Source organism: Solanum stenotomum, chromosome 3, assembly GCF_019186545.1.
Source record: "Solanum stenotomum isolate F172 chromosome 3, ASM1918654v1, whole genome shotgun sequence".
Classification (NCBI taxonomy): Eukaryota; Viridiplantae; Streptophyta; class Magnoliopsida; order Solanales; family Solanaceae; genus Solanum; species Solanum stenotomum.
In genome coordinates, this window is record NC_064284.1 from 14003908 (window position 1) to 14022519 (window position 18612).

The following is an 18612-nucleotide window of genomic DNA, read 5'->3' on the forward strand; positions in this document are numbered from 1 at the left end:
AATGCTTGCGTAAATCAACCACTTGGGTATGGCATTGCGCTAGAGTGTAAAGGGATTCTTTTCTTCTTTATGGGTAAAAATAGGACAATATTTAGTGGCTATGCAGCTCAAGAGTAAGTATAGTTAAAAGTATTCGTTTTAGGCCTCAAAATTTTGAAATTTTAATTTCACCGAAACAAGATTGAACATTATTTAAAAAAATAATAAAGAAGAACTATCCACTTTAATATCAAAAATAGTTTAGAATTTTGAATAATATAACTCAAATCTTCATATTGATAAATAAAATTCTTATAACAATATCCAAAATAATACATTTGTTTATAAATGGCTTACCTCTTATTAACTAAAATTAATTATTATTATTATAAATAATAAAATTTCTATGTAATTTAGATGCTTAATGTCTTTTAAAAATAACAATTATATTATAATAAAAACAAATAGTATGTAAGAAGGAAAAAAAAGCCTAAATTAATAATATTTGTGCATATGTATATATTTGATATTTCTTATAATAATTTGACTTTAGGTTACTAATTTTATTGAAATGTCTTACGACTTTGGCTTGTTGTTCAAAGAATGACAAGCTATAATATTTTATTCTCTTCTTATTCAGAGGATAAATTGAATGGCTCGCATACAACGTTTTTGGAATTTTCACTTACATATGAATCATTGATCAACCTTACTCTAAATTTAAAATGTTAATACTATTTATAAGTATTCATTTTACACTTAGAAATGAATTACATATAACATATATTAGATAAAAAAAATAGAAGTATTTAATCAAAACTATGTAAAATAATAACTTTATTATATATATTTGTCAGTACAAAGTACGGATTTGGCCACTAGTATAATACATATATATTTGGTTGATACATATATTTCAACTTTTTGTTGCATGATATCCACTCAAAACATATTCACAGTCGGTTAGCATACAATTGCATTGTTGTTGTATCATACGACTNCTGATAGCTTATACTTTTTAGAAAGTTGAAAAAGTGGGCCCAGCGCGTGTTGAACAACTCTTTCAGCCTATCTGATTTATATTGCCACATAGGTCAAAAAGTGGTAAAAAATTAATTAAAAAATAAGTTCGGGGGGGTAATAGGACCTTAGTAAAGGTTAGGTGTGTCTCTGGGATTTCGAGCATAGGCTGGGGGGGTACTTATGCATTTTCCCTTTAATTAGATAATGATCATTCCACACACAAATGTGTGTATTTTCATTTAAAAAATGAAAAAGACTCGCCGAACCATATATAGTAAAACCTCACTAAATTAATGCTTGGTTAATTAATAATCTCTCTAAGATAATAATTTCATCTGATCCTGATTTGGGCCAATGGAAAAATCACTCATTTCAATAAGATAATATATTTTCAGAAGACCCCTATATAAATATACGGTCCCATTAAATATTATAAATTAGTAATTCTTTAAAAGTACAAATATATCTAAGAAAATTTAGTAAACATGATTTCATTATGTTCTGTTTTTGTTAAAATTTAAATATAGTTGAAGTTCATCTCTAACTTTTCTTGTTGCATCCAAAAGTTTTGATTGTCTTTTCGAATTGCAACATAAAATTGTGAAGAGTTTTAGATGCAAGTGTTTCCTTACGTGTAACTGATTCCAAAGGTATTATATCATCTTCAACCTTATCATTAACATTGTTTTTCCAATGATATCTACAATTTGTTTTAAGCTCAGGACCTCTGAACATGTATCATTTTCAGTTTTTCACCCATCCAAAGGCAATAGGTTGTTAACGTCCATTTAAATGCGGTAACCGAGAACATTAATCATGACCTCAAGTTCCTAAATGACATTTTCACAAGTGAGTTCTTTCAAATTTTTTGAAATTTTATCCCTGAACAACTTTTTGATTTCGAAACACTCTTTAAATTAATAAATATTAATTTATCAATTGAATAATATCTCTACAAAATAAAGTAATATTTTATGGTTCCGCTTATATTAATTTGGAGGAGGTTTTACTGTACAACCAACTAAGAAATGACCTATTCAACTTATTACGAATCTAGCTACAATAGAAGACCCAAATAATATACTATCAAATTACACTTGGGACTTTAGTTGAAGGAATGAGCATGTACACTAAAGATGCATATATATAGCGGAGAATTATCTCATTAGGGTTATGCTATGAATTATATTATTTTATATTTAATTAGCTATTTTATAATAGCAGTCTGAAATCTCCCTTTTCTATTTTCCTTTTGATCTTTAATCAACTTGTAAGTTCTTTTAAGGATCAATACAAACCTTACTCTGTTACGCAACTCTTTAAATTCAAAGAGATCATTGATAAATTGATTCAACTGGAACATAAATATAGCAAGCGTTTAGTGTTCGTTAATGATCGACACGTGTTAAAGCTTGATATAAGATTGATATGTTTCACATATACAAACAAATAAAAAAGAACAATACCAAATTCATAGAAAATGAGGAGGGGAGAGGCGTGAGAAAGAGTAGGAGAGAAAATTGGAAAGATTGAAACTTAATTCCTTTTTTCGTATATAATTGATAAATATAGTTATATAAGGTAATTAAATGAGAACCTACTTAATAGTGGTAATTAAATTTATAAGTTTTGCATATAATATAGGTAAAAAAGAAAAGTTCAGTACTCTATCTTGTATCCACTTATCAGGATATAAAATGAACTCGTAATGGCAAGCCAATATTCTTTGAACCAGATTTTGCTCAACTTGAAAGGGTCACCAAAACTTTAGAGTCTTGTAGTACTAATGAGAATCCCACACAAATTGGCGGAATGTAATTTTCTGTCCCTCCTCTTCTTCTTCCTCCTCAAATGTAATGAGAAAACTTTTATGCCCTATATTCTCTCCTCCCTTTCCTGTCCTTCCATAGGTCAATTTTAACATAAAATTCAGTATGCCTTCCAAAATAATGATATCAGTTCTACTCTGAAATAAGATACCCACACCCATATAAACATGCATTCAAAGTGACGAAAAAAATCACAGGTAATAACTACATAAAAACGAGGGCATCCGACATCTAACATTCGAAGCTTTAGGAAATAATCACCTTGCATTTGACCTTCCCATTAATCAGTGATGAAAGAAACGGGAAATATAACAGTTAGAGACAGTGAAACACATACAGACTGTAGCCTGGAAAGAAACCAAGGCAACTAACAAGATATTACGAATGAACTATCTAATTTCTCCTTTTCTTTTACCCTCTGGATGGGCAAGGGACTAAAGCAGCATACACCTGTAGTCCATAAGTTAACATAAAACTGAAAGGAGTCTAGATGCTAGTAAAACCATACGACACATTTGTTTGTCTTAACAGAACAGAATATAAACTGCCAGCTAGAAGTTGTAGTAACTGAGCGGCCATCATAAATTACACAGTAGCTAAGAATCTTAAGCCATCACTTGGCAAGCATCATACGGACAAACTCCTCATAATTAACTTGCCCATCACCATCAATATCTGCCTCTCGGATCATCTCATCCACCTCTTCATCAGTCAGCTTCTCTCCAAGGTTTGTCATTACATGACGAAGCTGAAATGTAAAATGTAGACTCATAAAACACAGGAATTGGCAGTCCATAATACTGGCTGACAAAAAAACTATTAGCATGTTATATAACACTTCCCACATAATTACTTGCAGAAAATAAGAAAAGTACCTCAGCTGCAGAAATAAAGCCATTCTGATCTTTATCGAAAACCTTGAAGGCCTCTTTGAGTTCCTCCTCAGAATCAGTGTCCTTCACAAGAATAGTCCAAATTATATACTTTCTTTTCTCAAGAATGAAATATGATTATTTGAGCACAACACTACTAGATTTGACAATCAATAATATTTGATAAGCGATGAAGAAAGCATATTTACGTCCTCCTTATCATGATTATATAAGATCCAAAGGGAAAACAATAACGAAATGCTGAAAGAACAAAAGGAAGAATCAACCAATCATTGATCCCTCGAAAATTGTATTATCTCATTATTGTAACTTGGATGTTTATATAGGCATCAGCATGTCAACAACTTTTCCTAAAAGAAAGATTGTCTCAGTGCATGCAGAACTTAAAGCAAGGTTTCTCGTGAAAAGTTTGAAGAATCTAGGAACTATCCAGACCATTGCATACTCAATATTTGACCCAAAGATCACTTGACACAAAAAGTCACCCACAATATTTCAAAGTTAAAATACGACAAGTTATCGGGTTGAAAGACAAGTACAAACATATGAAGTTGGGCCACACCATGACAATCCCTAATCACAGAACAGTGGACTAAAATATAAACACAAAATTGTTATATGCATGAGGCTATCAAAACTTAAAGAGATAGAAAAAGAATTTGGATCAAAACAGCAAAGTTGCCATCCGCCCTGGTCAAATAAGTCAAAATTGTCCTTGAGATCAATTCTCAATGAGGAGGCATCTAAATAATGGTTGAGGAAACCTGAAGTTTAACAGCCTTTCAAATATCTCAATTAAGGCAAATAAGAAATACTAACATAATATTAAAATAGCTAGTACTCCTATACCTTCATCTTACGTGCCATCAGATTCAAGAACTCTGGAAAATCAATGGTTCCATTCTGATCAGCATCAACTTCACTGATCATATCCTGTAGTTCAGCTTCAGTGGGATTCTGACCAAGTGATCTCATCACTGTTCCCAACTCCTTGGTAGTAATACAGCCTATAGAAGCAAATGTCAGATCACAACTAGAAGTTTTGATTCTGCTCATGGAATAGTAACAATATAGAGTACTCCTTGGGAGAATATAAAATGAAGTATCTCCACGGGGACTTTAAGGAGCAACCAGATGCAATTACATTGAGAAACTAAAAGTGAAAACACAATTGAAAGGCGGCATATCAAAAAGCCCCCTCCCAGAGGCAACTCCTGTTTGTATATAAAAAATAAGAAGAAAAAAAAAACAGGGAAGTAATGAAGAACACTCTATCCAATCAAAACAATCACATTAGCTTTCACAAGTGGAGTTTGGAGAGGGTAGGATCTATGCAGAACTTACCCCTACCTTTGTGGGTGTAGAGAGGCCGATTCCAATAGAACCTTCGCTCATTTTGAAACAACTCCAAATACCAAAAATTAGGATATAAGCAGACCCTAGTCAACTATCAACAACAACCCAATGTAATCCTACGAGAGGAGTCAGGGAAGGGTGAGGTGCAGACCTTGTTTTCGTGGGGGTAGAGAAGTTGTTTCCAATAGACCCTCGGCTCAATAAAAGAGAAAGCAACCACACCATGGCTGCAAAATCACCAGTTGAATGCAAAAGAGAGAACCTCAATTGCAGGCCATCCTGGGATTTGCCAGGCCAATATACAGGTTGGATAGTCTTTAATGCCCCATTTTGTTGACCCAAAGACTGACATTCTTATCATCACTGAAATATATGGATTCATTTTCTACTTCTGAGTATTTCATTAACAAATGGTGTTGGTTTAGTAGCTACAGAAAATCATTGGCACAACAGAGAGGGCCAATCACTCTTAAAAGAAAATCCCTTCTCTCTGCTAACCTCATTTCTCTTCCTGGGTTGACTTCCTTTAGGAATTCTTGGCTCTCACCCGAAAATTTCAGAACTTCTCTCTCCTCATATGGATACAATGGTAACCAACATGGATTGTATTTTTAAAATGGCTGATTAACTAGGCACTTCAATAAATTGTACCAAGTAAAAGAGGACATCCATAAATATAAGATGCAAACAACAATCAATCGAATGCCATCACGCAAACTTCAAATTAAACAGAACTGAGGTGTTATAGATACTGTCAAATGTGAGACAAAATTTTCATATTCATCACATTAGGCACTTCTGTCATCACAGTACCACGCCTTAGGGAAAAAATAAAAGTTAATTCTATTATTGACAAGTTGACAACTCTACCAATGAAATAAAAAAAAAATGGCTCGGCCTCCCAATTTCGAGATTTCCTATGAGCAGATGAACGAAATTACAAGATGGAGATGATTACCTCCCGTCCTACGACTTCGTCAACCAATGATCCTACTATAGATAGACTTAAGTCCTACCAGCATTTTCTGTTCTTCTACTTTTTTTCGTTCCTCAATTTTACCAGAACAGCAAAATCAAAGAACTATAAACGGTGTAATTTAAGTTTACAGTAGTGATCTCTTGAACATTTGAGTACTACATCGCGTAAAAAGTAAGTCAACCAAATAAAAAGCGTAGCCAAAGCTTAGATCTACTCCAAAACCACAAAATCAGATTCAATGGCATAAACAACATTTCCTTCTCAAAAAAATTGCCCCCCAAAAAAAAACACCATTACAGCACTGTAAGATCACAAAAAACGAACGGAAATGAAAGAGACGAGAAAAACGATAATTTTTACCATCGCCATCCTTGTCGAAAAGGCTAAAAGCTTCCTTGAACTCGGCGATCTGCTCCTCCGTCAGCTGCTCTGCCATTTTTTTTCCTCTCTTTTTTTTTTAACAATTTCTTCGATTCGAACTGTAAGAACCCTATGCGCGAGCTTTAGCTTTTGATTTCGTTTAGACACATAAGACGGTATTTAAGGAAGGGGAAAACGAGTAGAAATATCTTGACTCGCCGATAAAAGTGGGCTTCTCGAAATAATGTGGAAATATCGTACGGTAAATATTCCACATAAATGGACCCTTAATTCGAGGACGCGTTACTTTTTTCTTTTTGTCTTTTAAAATTTGAAAAATTTACTAAAATAAAAATATCAAAGAAAATAGACAGAAATAGTGAAAACACTTTTAAATTTGACGCAAATTATTAGGTTCGTGTCTAAACTATTGACAATTTTAAAAAATATTATTATGTTAGACTAACTAAACTTAGATATACACTCAGTTTGTCACATGACATAACAAGTTGTCTCAAATTTTAGTAGGAGCATGAAACTCTTAATAAAAACCCGAGAGAAGTGTTGAAAACACCCTCAATTGGCGACAATAATTTAGGGGTGTATTTCAATTATATTTTAAGATCGAAGGTGTATATAAGTTCAATTAGTCAAGTAAAAGAGTGTCTTTCAAGGCTAACAATAATTCAGAGATGAAATTAATAGTGTGCGCCAAGTTTGGGGGTGCTTTCAATGTTTCCCTCTTCTTCTTCTTTTCAATATCTAATACTCATATTGGAACTTGACTAAACTTGAATTTGCTTTAGAACGTCCCACATTGAGGAGCTAAGTCTCACATTGAAGGATGAAGGAGTAGTTAGTACTCCACCAAAACTTTTTTTGGCGCCTTGATGTTTTTTTATTACAACATGAAACAAGTTTAAGCACCATATTTGCGTATCCAAAATGACAAATATAGATAAGTTTTTCATGGTAAGACTACCTTCAATAGTTAGTAATATGGCGTACCATTTTTTTTTAAATGTAACTATGTGATATTTAAAATTTACTGACTCAATTAATATAAATTTGTACTTTATGAGGCCTATTAGTAAAAAGTTTTCTTTAAAAAAAAAATTATTTGCAATCCAACATACTTCAATAAAGAATAAAGGAATTTCATTAATCACGCCAAAATTTATGAGTCGTTGTAAGTTCCTATATTACATTTCATTTTCATTAGAAATAAAGTTTGGTTTTTATACAAACCTTGTCTTTTTGTTGCAACGGGAAACAAGTTTGAATATCATAATGCTATTTGCTTATTGAACTTTAAAAATCTAAATAACTTTTTAATTATAAAAATCACGTAGATTCCTTTCAATAATTTTTGGCTGTTATAGTGAGTAAATAGTTGATTTCGATTTTTTTAAAATTGTTTTAACAGTTGGTTGTTATATTCCTATAACATGATTTGATATTTATACCATATCTGATTCTTATAAGTATTCTAATGTTAAAATTCTAATGTTTTTTAATGATGGTAATACTACAGTTTTCATACAATATTCTTTTGACATAAATAGTGTGATAAAACATCAAATATTTGATTTAAATATCTAGACATATTATTAGGAATCTTAGCAATACTTTGTATTGATTTGTCTTAGTGATACTACATTTATAAAAATGGTTAGTTATCATATTAAATTACTAATTACAGAAAAAAGCTGTTATAGCCTAGAATTATTGTTATTATAGAAAAGTGAATTATAACCTAAAAATCGGTTCAATCAATTTTGAAAAAAAAAAAACTTAATTATTATAATAAAATATTTTTATATAAGAATATTGTGTATGTATTTCATGATACAATCATTAATCCTAATTCAAACGTTGTCTTTCTTTTCTACAATCTCAAATTATTTATTTAAAACTTCGAAATTACTATAGAAATGGCACGCACGTTCTAAACTTTATAAACCAATTTAAAATACACTTTAAGTCATTAAATATAGTACAACTTTTGTTTTAAAAAGAATGGTCTAATTTGACTTGAAATGGAGTTTAAGAAAAAAAAGAAGATTTTTTAATCTTGTGGTTCTAAATTAAAGTTATGTCAAATGTAATAAAATGTCATTTTATCTTGTGGCCTTAAACATGTCACGTGAAAAGTTAAAATTAAATTATTGCCAAAAAAGGAAAAGAATCAATTTTTTTTAAATATACAAAAAAGAAAACTGGGACATTCTTTTTAAAATTGGGAGAGTACTTAATATTTAATTTGAAGGAATCTTAGTGGGACCATTTCATCATAACATAAACCATAGAGTCTTTGTCCCTTTTAAATTTCCATCCAATTAACAAGCAGCAAATGAATCCTCAAACTTTAGAGAAATTTCCATTCAACTACTTTATTTTTATTTTATTTTCTTTCCCTCTTTTTCTTATTCTCTATTATTATTTTTTTGCACTTTTGTTTTGTACTCATTTGTCTCTCTGTTCACCGTTTGTATTCCTCTCTTCTTCATTAATGTTCGAGTTAAAATATTAAATTTTATAAATTTGAATTTCTAATCTCTCAAATAATGATATTGTGTTAGTAATTAAGTTTTGAAATTAATTTTGATTATATATTTAATATTTTTTTAATATAAATATTTGAACTAAAGTTACTAAATAGCTTTGGCGTTATTTTCATCAATAAATAGTCGCTTAATTTTTCAAATCAAATTAAGAAAATCCTTATTAATTTTAAAAGACTTAACTAAAGAGTCTTTCAAAATTCAAATTTATAGGTAAGCATTTAAATGAAACTTTTAAAAAAAGTTTTATGGACTCAAAGTGTCCATAAACATATAATTAACTGGCAGATAACTTTTCTTGGCTAATTTAATTAATTTGAAATACTTATCGAATTTATTCAATATAAATTATAAGCAAAAGGAAAAGCTCTTTTTGAATTTAGTTGAAAGGAAAGCTCTTTTTTTAATTATTTTTTGTTGTTGAAGGATTCATTTAAGCAACAGTAACATAAATCAAGATTTATTCATTTGCCCAATTAATAACGAAGTAAATGATGACGGATTAACAAAGAATTAAAAAAGAGACTTTAAACAAAAACGTAACGGCTTTTAAGGGAAATTCATTTAGAGTACATATCAAGTAGAATTCAACAAAAAAGGAAAAATACTATATGAATAAAATTAGCTTTAGTTTTGGCTCATCGGGATAGGGATAGGAAAAATAGAGATTTTCGTCATTTGTGGATTACTAGGATAAACGCAGTAATTCGCGAAAGGGGAGTATCCTATAGTTATAGTAGATTTATACACGATCTGTACAAGAGACAGTTGTTTCTTAACCGTAAAATACTTGTACAAATAGCTATATCAAATAGGAATTGTCTTTATATGATTTCGAATGAAATGGACAAATATATGACTCCACGTAGAAGAATGGGAAAATTACATAAATGGACCATAAAATCTTAAATAATTACAAGTTCATACCCAAAGTAATTCCTGAAATACTCATTCTCTCATAATAATTACAGCTTATACCCCCATTCATTAAGGCTGATAATTTTCGCTTAACTGATACTAATCAGTATCATATACTATATTAGTATCATTAAGGTTGATAATTTTGCTTAACTGACACTAAATCAGTGTATATATATAATATACTGGTATCATTAAGGTTTCTTATTCAGAAATTACTTATTAGTCAATGATACTATAAGAGTATATGTATATTGTTGTGGTATCATTAAGGTTTTTTGTTCAAAAATTACTCATTAGTCAATGATACTATAAGAGTATATATATATATATTATGGTATCATTAAGGTTTCTTGTTCAGAAATTAGTCATTAGTCAACGATACCTTAAGGGGTCGTTTGGTAGAGTGTATAAGAATAATGCAAAATAGGGTGCATTAGTAGTCTTGAATTGGTAATGCCTGCATTAGTTATGCAATCATTATTTCTTATACATTGTTTGGTTTGATGTATTAGAAATAACAAATCTTGCATAATTTCTATTAAAAAAATATATGCTTACAAAAATACCCTTCACACTTTATTTATTTGTACACTTCCTTTGCAATAAAGTTCTTTGCTAAAACATCAAAAAAGATTTCTTTGCTAAAACACCATTAACTTTTCTTCTTCTTCTTCTTCTTTTTTTCAAAAATAATATTGAATAGTTGTACTATTGCGTAAAAATATTTTTGTGAAAAGTTTGCAAAGAATTTTTTTATCAAATTTATCATCACAGTAGTAAAAATTGTGATTAAATTATATTGAAATTAAATTTTATTTTTTAAAAAAATAAATACTTAAGAGGCCATAAAGCCTATTAAAACACCAACAAATTAAAAATAAATAAATAAAAAGCAAAAATAAAAACTTATGACAACAAAGAAAATGAAAAGGCTTTAAGGGTAGTTTTGTAATTATTTAATCTAATGCAAGTGTTAAAATGCTATGTATTACTAATACCTAGAATTCCTTGGTATTAATAATACACAACTTAATACATAGTAGAGTGTATAACTAATGCTTGCATTAGATTAGTTATACATGACATGAAAAAGTGTACCAAACAAGATACTACTAATACACACACCTAATGCATACATTATGTTTCCTAATACACTCTACCAAACGACCCCTAAGAGAATATAGTACCATTGACTAATGAGTAATTTCTGAACAAAAAACTTTAATGAAATATATATATATTGATTTGGTATCAATTAAGCGAAATTATCAGCCTTAATGATACCAATACAATATATTTACTGATACTAATTTAGTATCAGTTAAGCGAATTAGTTGGGAATATATAGTGTAATTATTTAGTGGGGTATGAATGTAAAGGGGTATATATTTGTAATTGTTTTACTTTTATAGGGTATTTGCTTAGTTTCCCAAAGAAGAATTCGAAGATGGACTATTTTTGGGTTTTGACCCATTTATGCTCCAATTGCTGTGTTTCGGGCCTTTTGACCTTATATTAGCTTTTCTCTCTCGATAAAAACAAAGTTGGGCTTTGGCCCAATACGAAATGCTTAGGAAGACTTGAGTCCAGTATAACCCGTTTGCGACATTAGTTTAGGAAAAATTATCTAAATATATATTTTATTTTATCATAATCTCTAAAATTCTCTATCATTTAAAAATTTTAAAATTTTCCTCTCGGATACCTCGCTCCCCTCTCGTTAATACATCCTATTCCCCTCTCTGATGTATCTCCTCCCCTTTCGGATACATTTCTCCCCCATTTATCCTGATGTCATATCCCCTCTTTGATACATCCCTATCCCTCTTTGACACATCTCTTCCCTCTCGGATACATCCCTATCCCTCTCTGACACATCTCTTCCCTCTCGGATACATCCCTCCCCTATGTATTCAGATGCCTGCTGATGTATTCGGAAGTCCAGTGATGTATCTGAAATCCTATGTATTTGGAAGTTCAGTGATGTATCCAAAATCTATAAATTTTAAGGGATTTCTGTAATTTTAAAAAGTGTAGGGAAATAATGTAATTATCTCTTAACAATATGAGATTTATGTAAATTGCTCAATAATTTATCGTCTCCAAATTGTTGCTTTGTGAATTGTGATACTCCACACCAATTTGAGGAGATGTTAGCCTATGATGTTAGCCATATCCAAGGGTCTAATTCTCCTCGATCGACTTTTATGAACTTATGAATTACTGTGTTTTCAATCCTATAACTGGAGCACACCATATCCTGATCCTGAACAATGTCATTGGGGAGCAATTGCTCCAGCTTTCGCTGTTGACTACCCTACTTCAGATCAATACATGTTGGTAATAATCAAGCTGATCGAAGAAGGTTATAGATTTAAACTATTTTCATCAATTGGATGTGGTGTGTGGCGCGAATTCCAGAAAATCTATTTCTCTATGTGAAGCAAGTTAATCCTGTCTACGTCTCCATTGGCTCATGAGAACTTATGTTGGTGGTGTTTTTCATACAAAGAAAATAAAGGTTACATTAATTGACCTTCCTGAGATGAATATCGATTATAATGCATTCAAGTGCATAAAATGGTTAGGGGTGGTGCACGGTTTACTTACCCTTGTTCGCACCAACTTTAGCGAGTGTTCATGCGATGCTCTGTCTACGGGAAACACCTGTCATCTATCATTGCAACGTTAGATGAGCTCAAAAGATTTATCACAAACAACAGTTGGTATAGTTAGTTTCCTTCAATTCAATTTTGTATTTTGTCCTGAACTATACTGAGAATTACTGATTTTGGTTTAGCTGTAACCTGTCCTGTTTCTGTTTTGGTATGTTTCATTTTTAGAAAAAAGTAATGTTTTCTTCTAATAAAACTCAACAAGTTAAAAAAGATGAATTGATATATATGCTAAAGCAGCACATGATAAATTGATATATATATACCTTAATTGTACTTGCTTTAATGTTTTGAATACTGTTTAAGAAACACTATAATAAGAGAATTGATCAAATGAAGATCGATGTATCTATCAAAACGGGAAAGGGTCAAATATAACCCGATCTTTTTAGAAATAGTTTTAATATACCCCTCATTATACTTTGGATCAAAATAAATCCTAATACTTTGACACAAATATACCTTTAATTTTAGTGGAAAGACACATGTCAAACATAGAATTAAATAACGCATCCCCAATTTTAAATACCCAATTTGCTTAGAAGCTCAGCCATCTAACCACCAGATCCAATTGAGAGGGTATATTTGGACCCAAAGTTTAACGAAGGAAATAATAAACTATTTTTAATAATCCTCAGATATAAATATTTGAGTATTTGACCATTTGCAGTATACAAAATAAGGAAGTATCAAGTATAATGGAAATCAAAGGGAAAACCTAACAGGACCAGAAAAGGGAAAATACTTTTTCAATATTCAAATTATAAATAAGGAAAATAAACACTTAGTAGAAGGCTACTTGGCCTCTGACTTAGGTTAAATATTTGATGTCCATCTTTATGTTCGATTCCTCAAAAATTCAAAATTTTTAATTCTATCTCTTTCCCTTTTTTGGCTTTTCCATTCAATAACATAAAAAATTCTGGGTTCGAGACTTGAATATGGAACTGAATGAAGATATTGTTGTGGATATCATCTCCCGCTTGCCCGTGAAGGTAGCAGTTCAATGTAAAGTTCTAAGTAAAAGTTTCAACAATAAACTCTGTGAACCAAATATTTCACAAAGTTTTTCTTCACGATGGTTTCGTGATCAAAATATTACTAATCTACTCATCTATTGGACACCATCACCCACACAATCATCATATGAAATATCAAACTATTCTTGTAAATTCTTTTGCAGCAACCCTAGGCTCCGACTTGGGTACGAAAGACGATCTTCATCACTTAACGTTTCACTTTTGACCTCTTGCAAGGGTCTCCTTCTCCTTGAATTTCATAAATTTAAAACTTTCTGTATTTTTAATCCTATAACGAAAGTGCACCAATTGATATCTTATCCTGAGCCTACAAATTATTTTTCTACTGTGGGCGGAGGCGCAGGATTAGCCATTGATCATCCAACTACAAATCACAATTATAAATTGGTGACTGTTGGGATGCTGAATAAATGCAGAGGATATAGATTTAGTGTATTTTCATCGGAAGAAGCTGGAGTTGTATGGCATGAATTCCAATTTTTGAAAGAGGTATATTATCGTACTTCCATAGTCGGTCCACAACCTGTTTTCGTGCACGATTGCTTGCATTGGCTCACGAGTGACGGTAATGTTCTTGCTTTTGATACAAAGAGTAGTACCGGACAGGCTACAATTATCAACCTACCTCGTGAAGTCCTTCATGTTTATTTAAATGATCCTATGTACGGTGCTATTAATTTCATGTTCGATGCAGTTTTGGAGTTGGTACGTGGTGTACTTACCCTCGTTTGTTCATTCAAGAAATTCATAGTCATTTTTGGTTATGATTATGTAAGCCGCAAATGGAAAGTTTCATACACATTGCCTAACTTCAAGCCGGATCTTGTGGGACGTGTTGGTGGTCCTGCTTCTCCAATATGTTTTGATGGGGAAAAGTTGTTTATCTTCGGAAGATATAGGGCTGCACCGCGGACTGGATATCTGTACGAGTATGTTATAGAGATGAAGACGTATAAAAAAGTAGGTGAAGTTTTCAATATGCATAGTGCTATCTTCTTCTCGTGGGAACCAACATTAGCCCGTATCCCTAAGACAGAGCTTCCCCCTTACAAAGTCCACTCTAAACATTTCCCAGAGATTACTGCAACATTAGATGAGCTCAGATGTCTGATTGCTAATAAACCTCGAGTTGATCGTGTCACGAAAACAGCCATAAATAATTATAGGTTGTTAGCTGTTATTGGTTCTCAATACTAATAATTTGTCATATATAAATAATTATATGTTCAGACTTATCATTTGTTGCAATTTTAATACATGCTTCGCATCAATAGTTTTCGGTTCAGATTAACCCGCCATATCAACTGTACATCCGTCCATGCTTTCAGCACCAGATATTTGAGGCGCTATAGTTTGTATTTGAAAATATTCACAAGTTGTTATGAAAACATTTTGACAAAATTTTCTGTTGATTGACACTGAACCTTGACCTCTGCTGTGAAAATTGCTCGTACTGGTCTGTGGTCCGACAGCTTATTCTCACCTCGACTATACTGCCTTTGTTTCAGTCCCTTCCCAAACCATATAATCCTATCACACCTGCATAATTAATACACTAGTTGCTATAATTCCTTCTACAAAAATATTAATTCGCTAGTACTTTTCCATTTGTGTTATGAGATCGATCACTTACCAAGCAGGGGTTCGATTCTTTTCCTTTTTCCCTTTCTGATTATTGCAGCCATAATAATCATCAGAGTCTAGATTGTATTTATATGTTGGCGCAAACTCAATTTCCTCCTCATTCCAACCCTCAAAGGTGCAGCCTTCTCTTAACTCTGCCTTCAACTTCAATGTAAATTTAAGATAAGTAATTAATTAATGGTTGAATTTAGCTGATGGATTTCAGTTCTAACATAGTTGATTTTTTAGATCATCGATTCAATTTAACTCGTTATAGCAGGTTATTTTACTTCTGCTTACAGAACTTAAACTTTCAAACTTGGTTGAATTAATTTTTCTTTTGCTGATGATTAATTAGAATACCTGATCGTTTTGTAATAATGTGCTCCATTGCCTATCATTGACTAAAGATCTAGTTGTGGGTTCTGGTAAGCAAATCCTGTAGTTCAAGTCGCCAAGCCAAATCACTCTGCTGCATGAGATTACGCAACTTGTGACAGTTAGAAAATAATTATAAATTAATCACTGCCTGCAAATTGTGGATATTAATTACTTATTAGAAGATATTTCAAGATATTCACCACTTGATAAATAAAACGAGTACAAAGCAATCAAATCTTCTTTGTTTTGTTCTAAATAAATGAAATTGTTGACTTCTTTGCTAAAATAAGTGAGACTCATACAAGGTGTCAGGTAAGAATTTTGACAAACTCCTAGTTTTTTCAACTAATTATAGGGAATATCTGCCTGCTTGAGTAGTTTAGGCAACGACTCAAGCAGGCAATATCACCAGAAGAAGCAAAACCATATTCATGACCTGGCGATAGGTCGAACACTCGAGCTAATAGAAAAAAAGTAAAGACAGAGTGACAATTGTTCGATTTGAAACCCTTTCGTCAGAAAATTATACTGTGCAAATAAAGTAAAAAAGAAACATTTGAGAGAGGTATACATACTCGTGTTGTAAAATCTTTCTGGGCAAACATTGAAATGGATCAGAGGAAAATTGTGTGCGTGATAGTATTTGGGAGACATTTGCATTTCGCTCTCTCTTGTCTCCTTCTTTTCCACCAGAAGCTAAATGACTACACACAAAGCAGAAACTTGTCTCGTGCAAGCAAAATCTAACCGAAACTGAACCCTGTATATATATATATGTTCAATTCCTCAAAATTAGTGTACTAGTAATTAACCAAATACGACTAGAAAAAGGGAGTTTGGACATAAAAAAATGTGAAATTAGGATATTTGTTTTCGAGTTGAAATTAGGATGTAAATGATTTGTACCTTGTTGCCGAGGCAGCCGAAAATACCACAGCCTACAGAGGAGACACTTATATGCCTGATATAAGGAAGCAGGGGAGACCTTGCCCATATGGTGATAAAAACTCCTACCATTTGTTTGCTAATTATGCATTCAAAATGTGGTGAATTACTAGTTTTCGAAGTAGTAAAGGATCCCTCTCTCTTTAGTGGATAAACCTTTTGATGACTTTCTCCAAGCTCCGCCTTCTGATGAAGACTGATATCATCAGTCTTGTTAAGAGCTGCTCTAATAAGAGAATTCCATTGCATAGATATGCTTGTATTCTCTTGCACTAAGATGTTTCCGGCATTCAAAGGTACAATTTCTTGAAACCTGATATAAATTTGGGGTTATTTTAACACAACGTATCGTTTTTGTCATATTGAAGTAACTGAACTTTACTTACTATAACAGTAAAGTCAATAAACATTACCCGAGAACGTAGATGTCAGCCAAATTGTTTTCAGTGTGGAGCAAGTCTTCCATGTTTAACTCGGAAGGTGGTGCAATGCCTCCAACATTCCATGAGCTAACAAATAATCTGTTTTTTTTTTCAAAAGGACATGAAATATAAGATGAAACTAGCATTGAAGAGTAAAATTTATATACATAGTTAAATTAAGACTGAGAAATGTATATATACGTCAAATTTTGAATTTGAGCAGACGTAGTTTGATAATCAACTTCATGATTCTGCCTGTCCTCTAGGATCTTGTTAGCTGCTAAAGCAAGCCACATGACCTCGGAGGAGACGAAAGAAAATGCAGAACTTATATCATAATACTTATGTGGGGGAGAGGCAGAGAGATGGTGGGCAATAAGTTAAAGTACAAGTTGGTGTATATATAAAGGGCGACAAAAAGAGCAAGTTGATTTCTGGGAAATCAAGGTGGTCTATTCTGAAATGTTCAAAGGGTGAAACAACTTGGGACAGGAACGGAGCCACAATTTTGTGTTATTAGTTCAGCTGAATTCAGTAACTTTGACTTAATATGTGCAAACTAATAGTAATCTATTCAGAGTGTCTGTAAACTAAAAGTTCTGACTCCGTCCTAGGTGAAAGTTAGGGCTACAAAATGCTAGTGGTTGGTTTGTTCTATTATGGAATGCTTATAAAGGGAAAGAAGTTGTTAAACACGGCAGTAAAAGCAAAAAATATTAATCAATGAATTGGTAAGATATTCAATTGGAAGGACATGAAGCATAGGGGGAATGTGATGTGAGCGATGATGCAAGTTGGATTAAATTTTAATAAACCGAAAGCGGAAGGTAAGGTTAGTATATACTTATTGGAAAAAGCGTCTATGATGATTGGAAAGGTTGTCACTTTTCCCTAATAAATATATGTTTTGGGACTAACTATACTTTTGTAAATAGATATAGAAAGAATTAAATAGTACTTATGATATTTACATTTTCAACTCAAATTTTACCGCGACTAATAATCAAGTGTCACGTGAAAACGAACAAAATGAAACTTGAAACGGTAAGGATCAACTAATCAGGTGTAATTTGAAAACGAACAAATTAAGTGAAAACTAAACGATAAAACAAAGATATATCAAAAGAGACATACATTTAACATGGTTCGTGATCAATTAATCTATATCCACAAGTAGAAATGAGCAATCTATGGTATAAAAGTTACTACAAAATATCGAGAAATTTCGGACCACTATGATAAAATATGTTATTTTGGACCACTTCCAAGAGTGATCAATTTGGAGAAGCGCAAGAAAATGCTTTTACGTTAAATATGTTTAGGTGCCTGCCGTCATAGTGACTCTTGTCTTTTCTCCTATTTGTGTGGGTAGGTCAGACGTATATAATAATCAAGATACGATAATTGTTTACTACTCCTACTTAGTTAGCTCCTTCCTTGATTGGGTTATTGTGTTGATGACAACCATCACATCAGATCGGACGAGAACCCTAGGCTCAACTTGGCTCTTGGGCACTCCTTACTTTGAGTTAGTTTTTGGGGTATGAGTTAACCTCAAGATCAAATTTGACATGATATTAACACCAGGCCCATTGGGTCGGTTGTGGGGCTCCCAAACCGTA

General features: G+C 32.1%; 3 protein-coding genes across 3 annotated transcripts; 1 reads left to right on the forward strand and 2 right to left on the reverse strand.

Moving 5' to 3' along the window:
- Positions 1-3126: 3126 nt before the first annotated feature.
- On the reverse strand, positions 3127-6587 carry LOC125858103 (calmodulin). Its single transcript, XM_049537785.1, has 4 exons — positions 6420-6587; positions 4574-4731; positions 3707-3787; positions 3127-3579 (listed from the first exon to the last, which is right to left on the reverse strand). Exons 1-4 carry the CDS (start codon positions 6493-6495, stop codon positions 3445-3447), a joined length of 450 nt encoding a protein of 149 aa, XP_049393742.1. The 5' UTR covers positions 6496-6587; the 3' UTR covers positions 3127-3444.
- A 6933-nt stretch (positions 6588-13520) lies between these two features.
- LOC125858708 (uncharacterized) lies at positions 13521-14816 on the forward strand. Its single transcript, XM_049538526.1, has 2 exons — positions 13521-13587; positions 13900-14816. The coding sequence occupies exons 1-2, from the start codon at positions 13521-13523 to the stop codon at positions 14814-14816; spliced, it is 984 nt and encodes a 327-aa protein (XP_049394483.1).
- A 61-nt stretch (positions 14817-14877) lies between these two features.
- On the reverse strand, positions 14878-17358 carry LOC125858093 (type IV inositol polyphosphate 5-phosphatase 9-like). The gene is made up of 7 exons (XM_049537774.1): positions 17192-17358; positions 16982-17089; positions 16530-16881; positions 16199-16383; positions 15606-15714; positions 15253-15407; positions 14878-15158 (listed from the first exon to the last, which is right to left on the reverse strand). Exons 1-7 carry the CDS (start codon positions 17284-17286, stop codon positions 14999-15001), a joined length of 1164 nt encoding a protein of 387 aa, XP_049393731.1. The 5' UTR covers positions 17287-17358; the 3' UTR covers positions 14878-14998.
- Between the last annotated feature and the right edge of the window lie 1254 nt (positions 17359-18612).

Excerpts from the sequence above, each read along its gene's own strand:
- LOC125858103 (XM_049537785.1), bottom strand. The coding sequence starts at position 6,495 with ATGGCAGAGCAGCTGACGGAGGAGCAGATCGCCGAGTTCAAGGAAGCT. Across the intron at positions 4,732-6,419 it reads TTTCGACAAGGATGGCGATG|GCTGTATTACTACCAAGGAG; the intron begins GTAAAAATTATC and ends TTGCTTCTATAG. Across the intron at positions 3,788-4,573 it reads TGATGGCACGTAAGATGAAG|GACACTGATTCTGAGGAGGA; the intron begins GTATAGGAGTAC and ends ATTCTTGTGAAG.
- LOC125858708 (XM_049538526.1), top strand. The coding sequence starts at position 13,521 with ATGGAACTGAATGAAGATATTGTTGTGGATATCATCTCCCGCTTGCCC. Across the intron at positions 13,588-13,899 it reads CGTGAAGGTAGCAGTTCAAT|TGCACCAATTGATATCTTAT; the intron begins GTAAAGTTCTAA and ends CTATAACGAAAG.
- LOC125858093 (XM_049537774.1), bottom strand. The coding sequence starts at position 17,286 with ATGTGGCTTGCTTTAGCAGCTAACAAGATCCTAGAGGACAGGCAGAAT. Across the intron at positions 16,384-16,529 it reads TCGGCTGCCTCGGCAACAAG|GGTTCAGTTTCGGTTAGATT; the intron begins GTACAAATCATT and ends ATATATATACAG. Across the intron at positions 15,408-15,605 it reads CATTATTACAAAACGATCAG|TTGAAGGCAGAGTTAAGAGA; the intron begins GTATTCTAATTA and ends TTTACATTGAAG.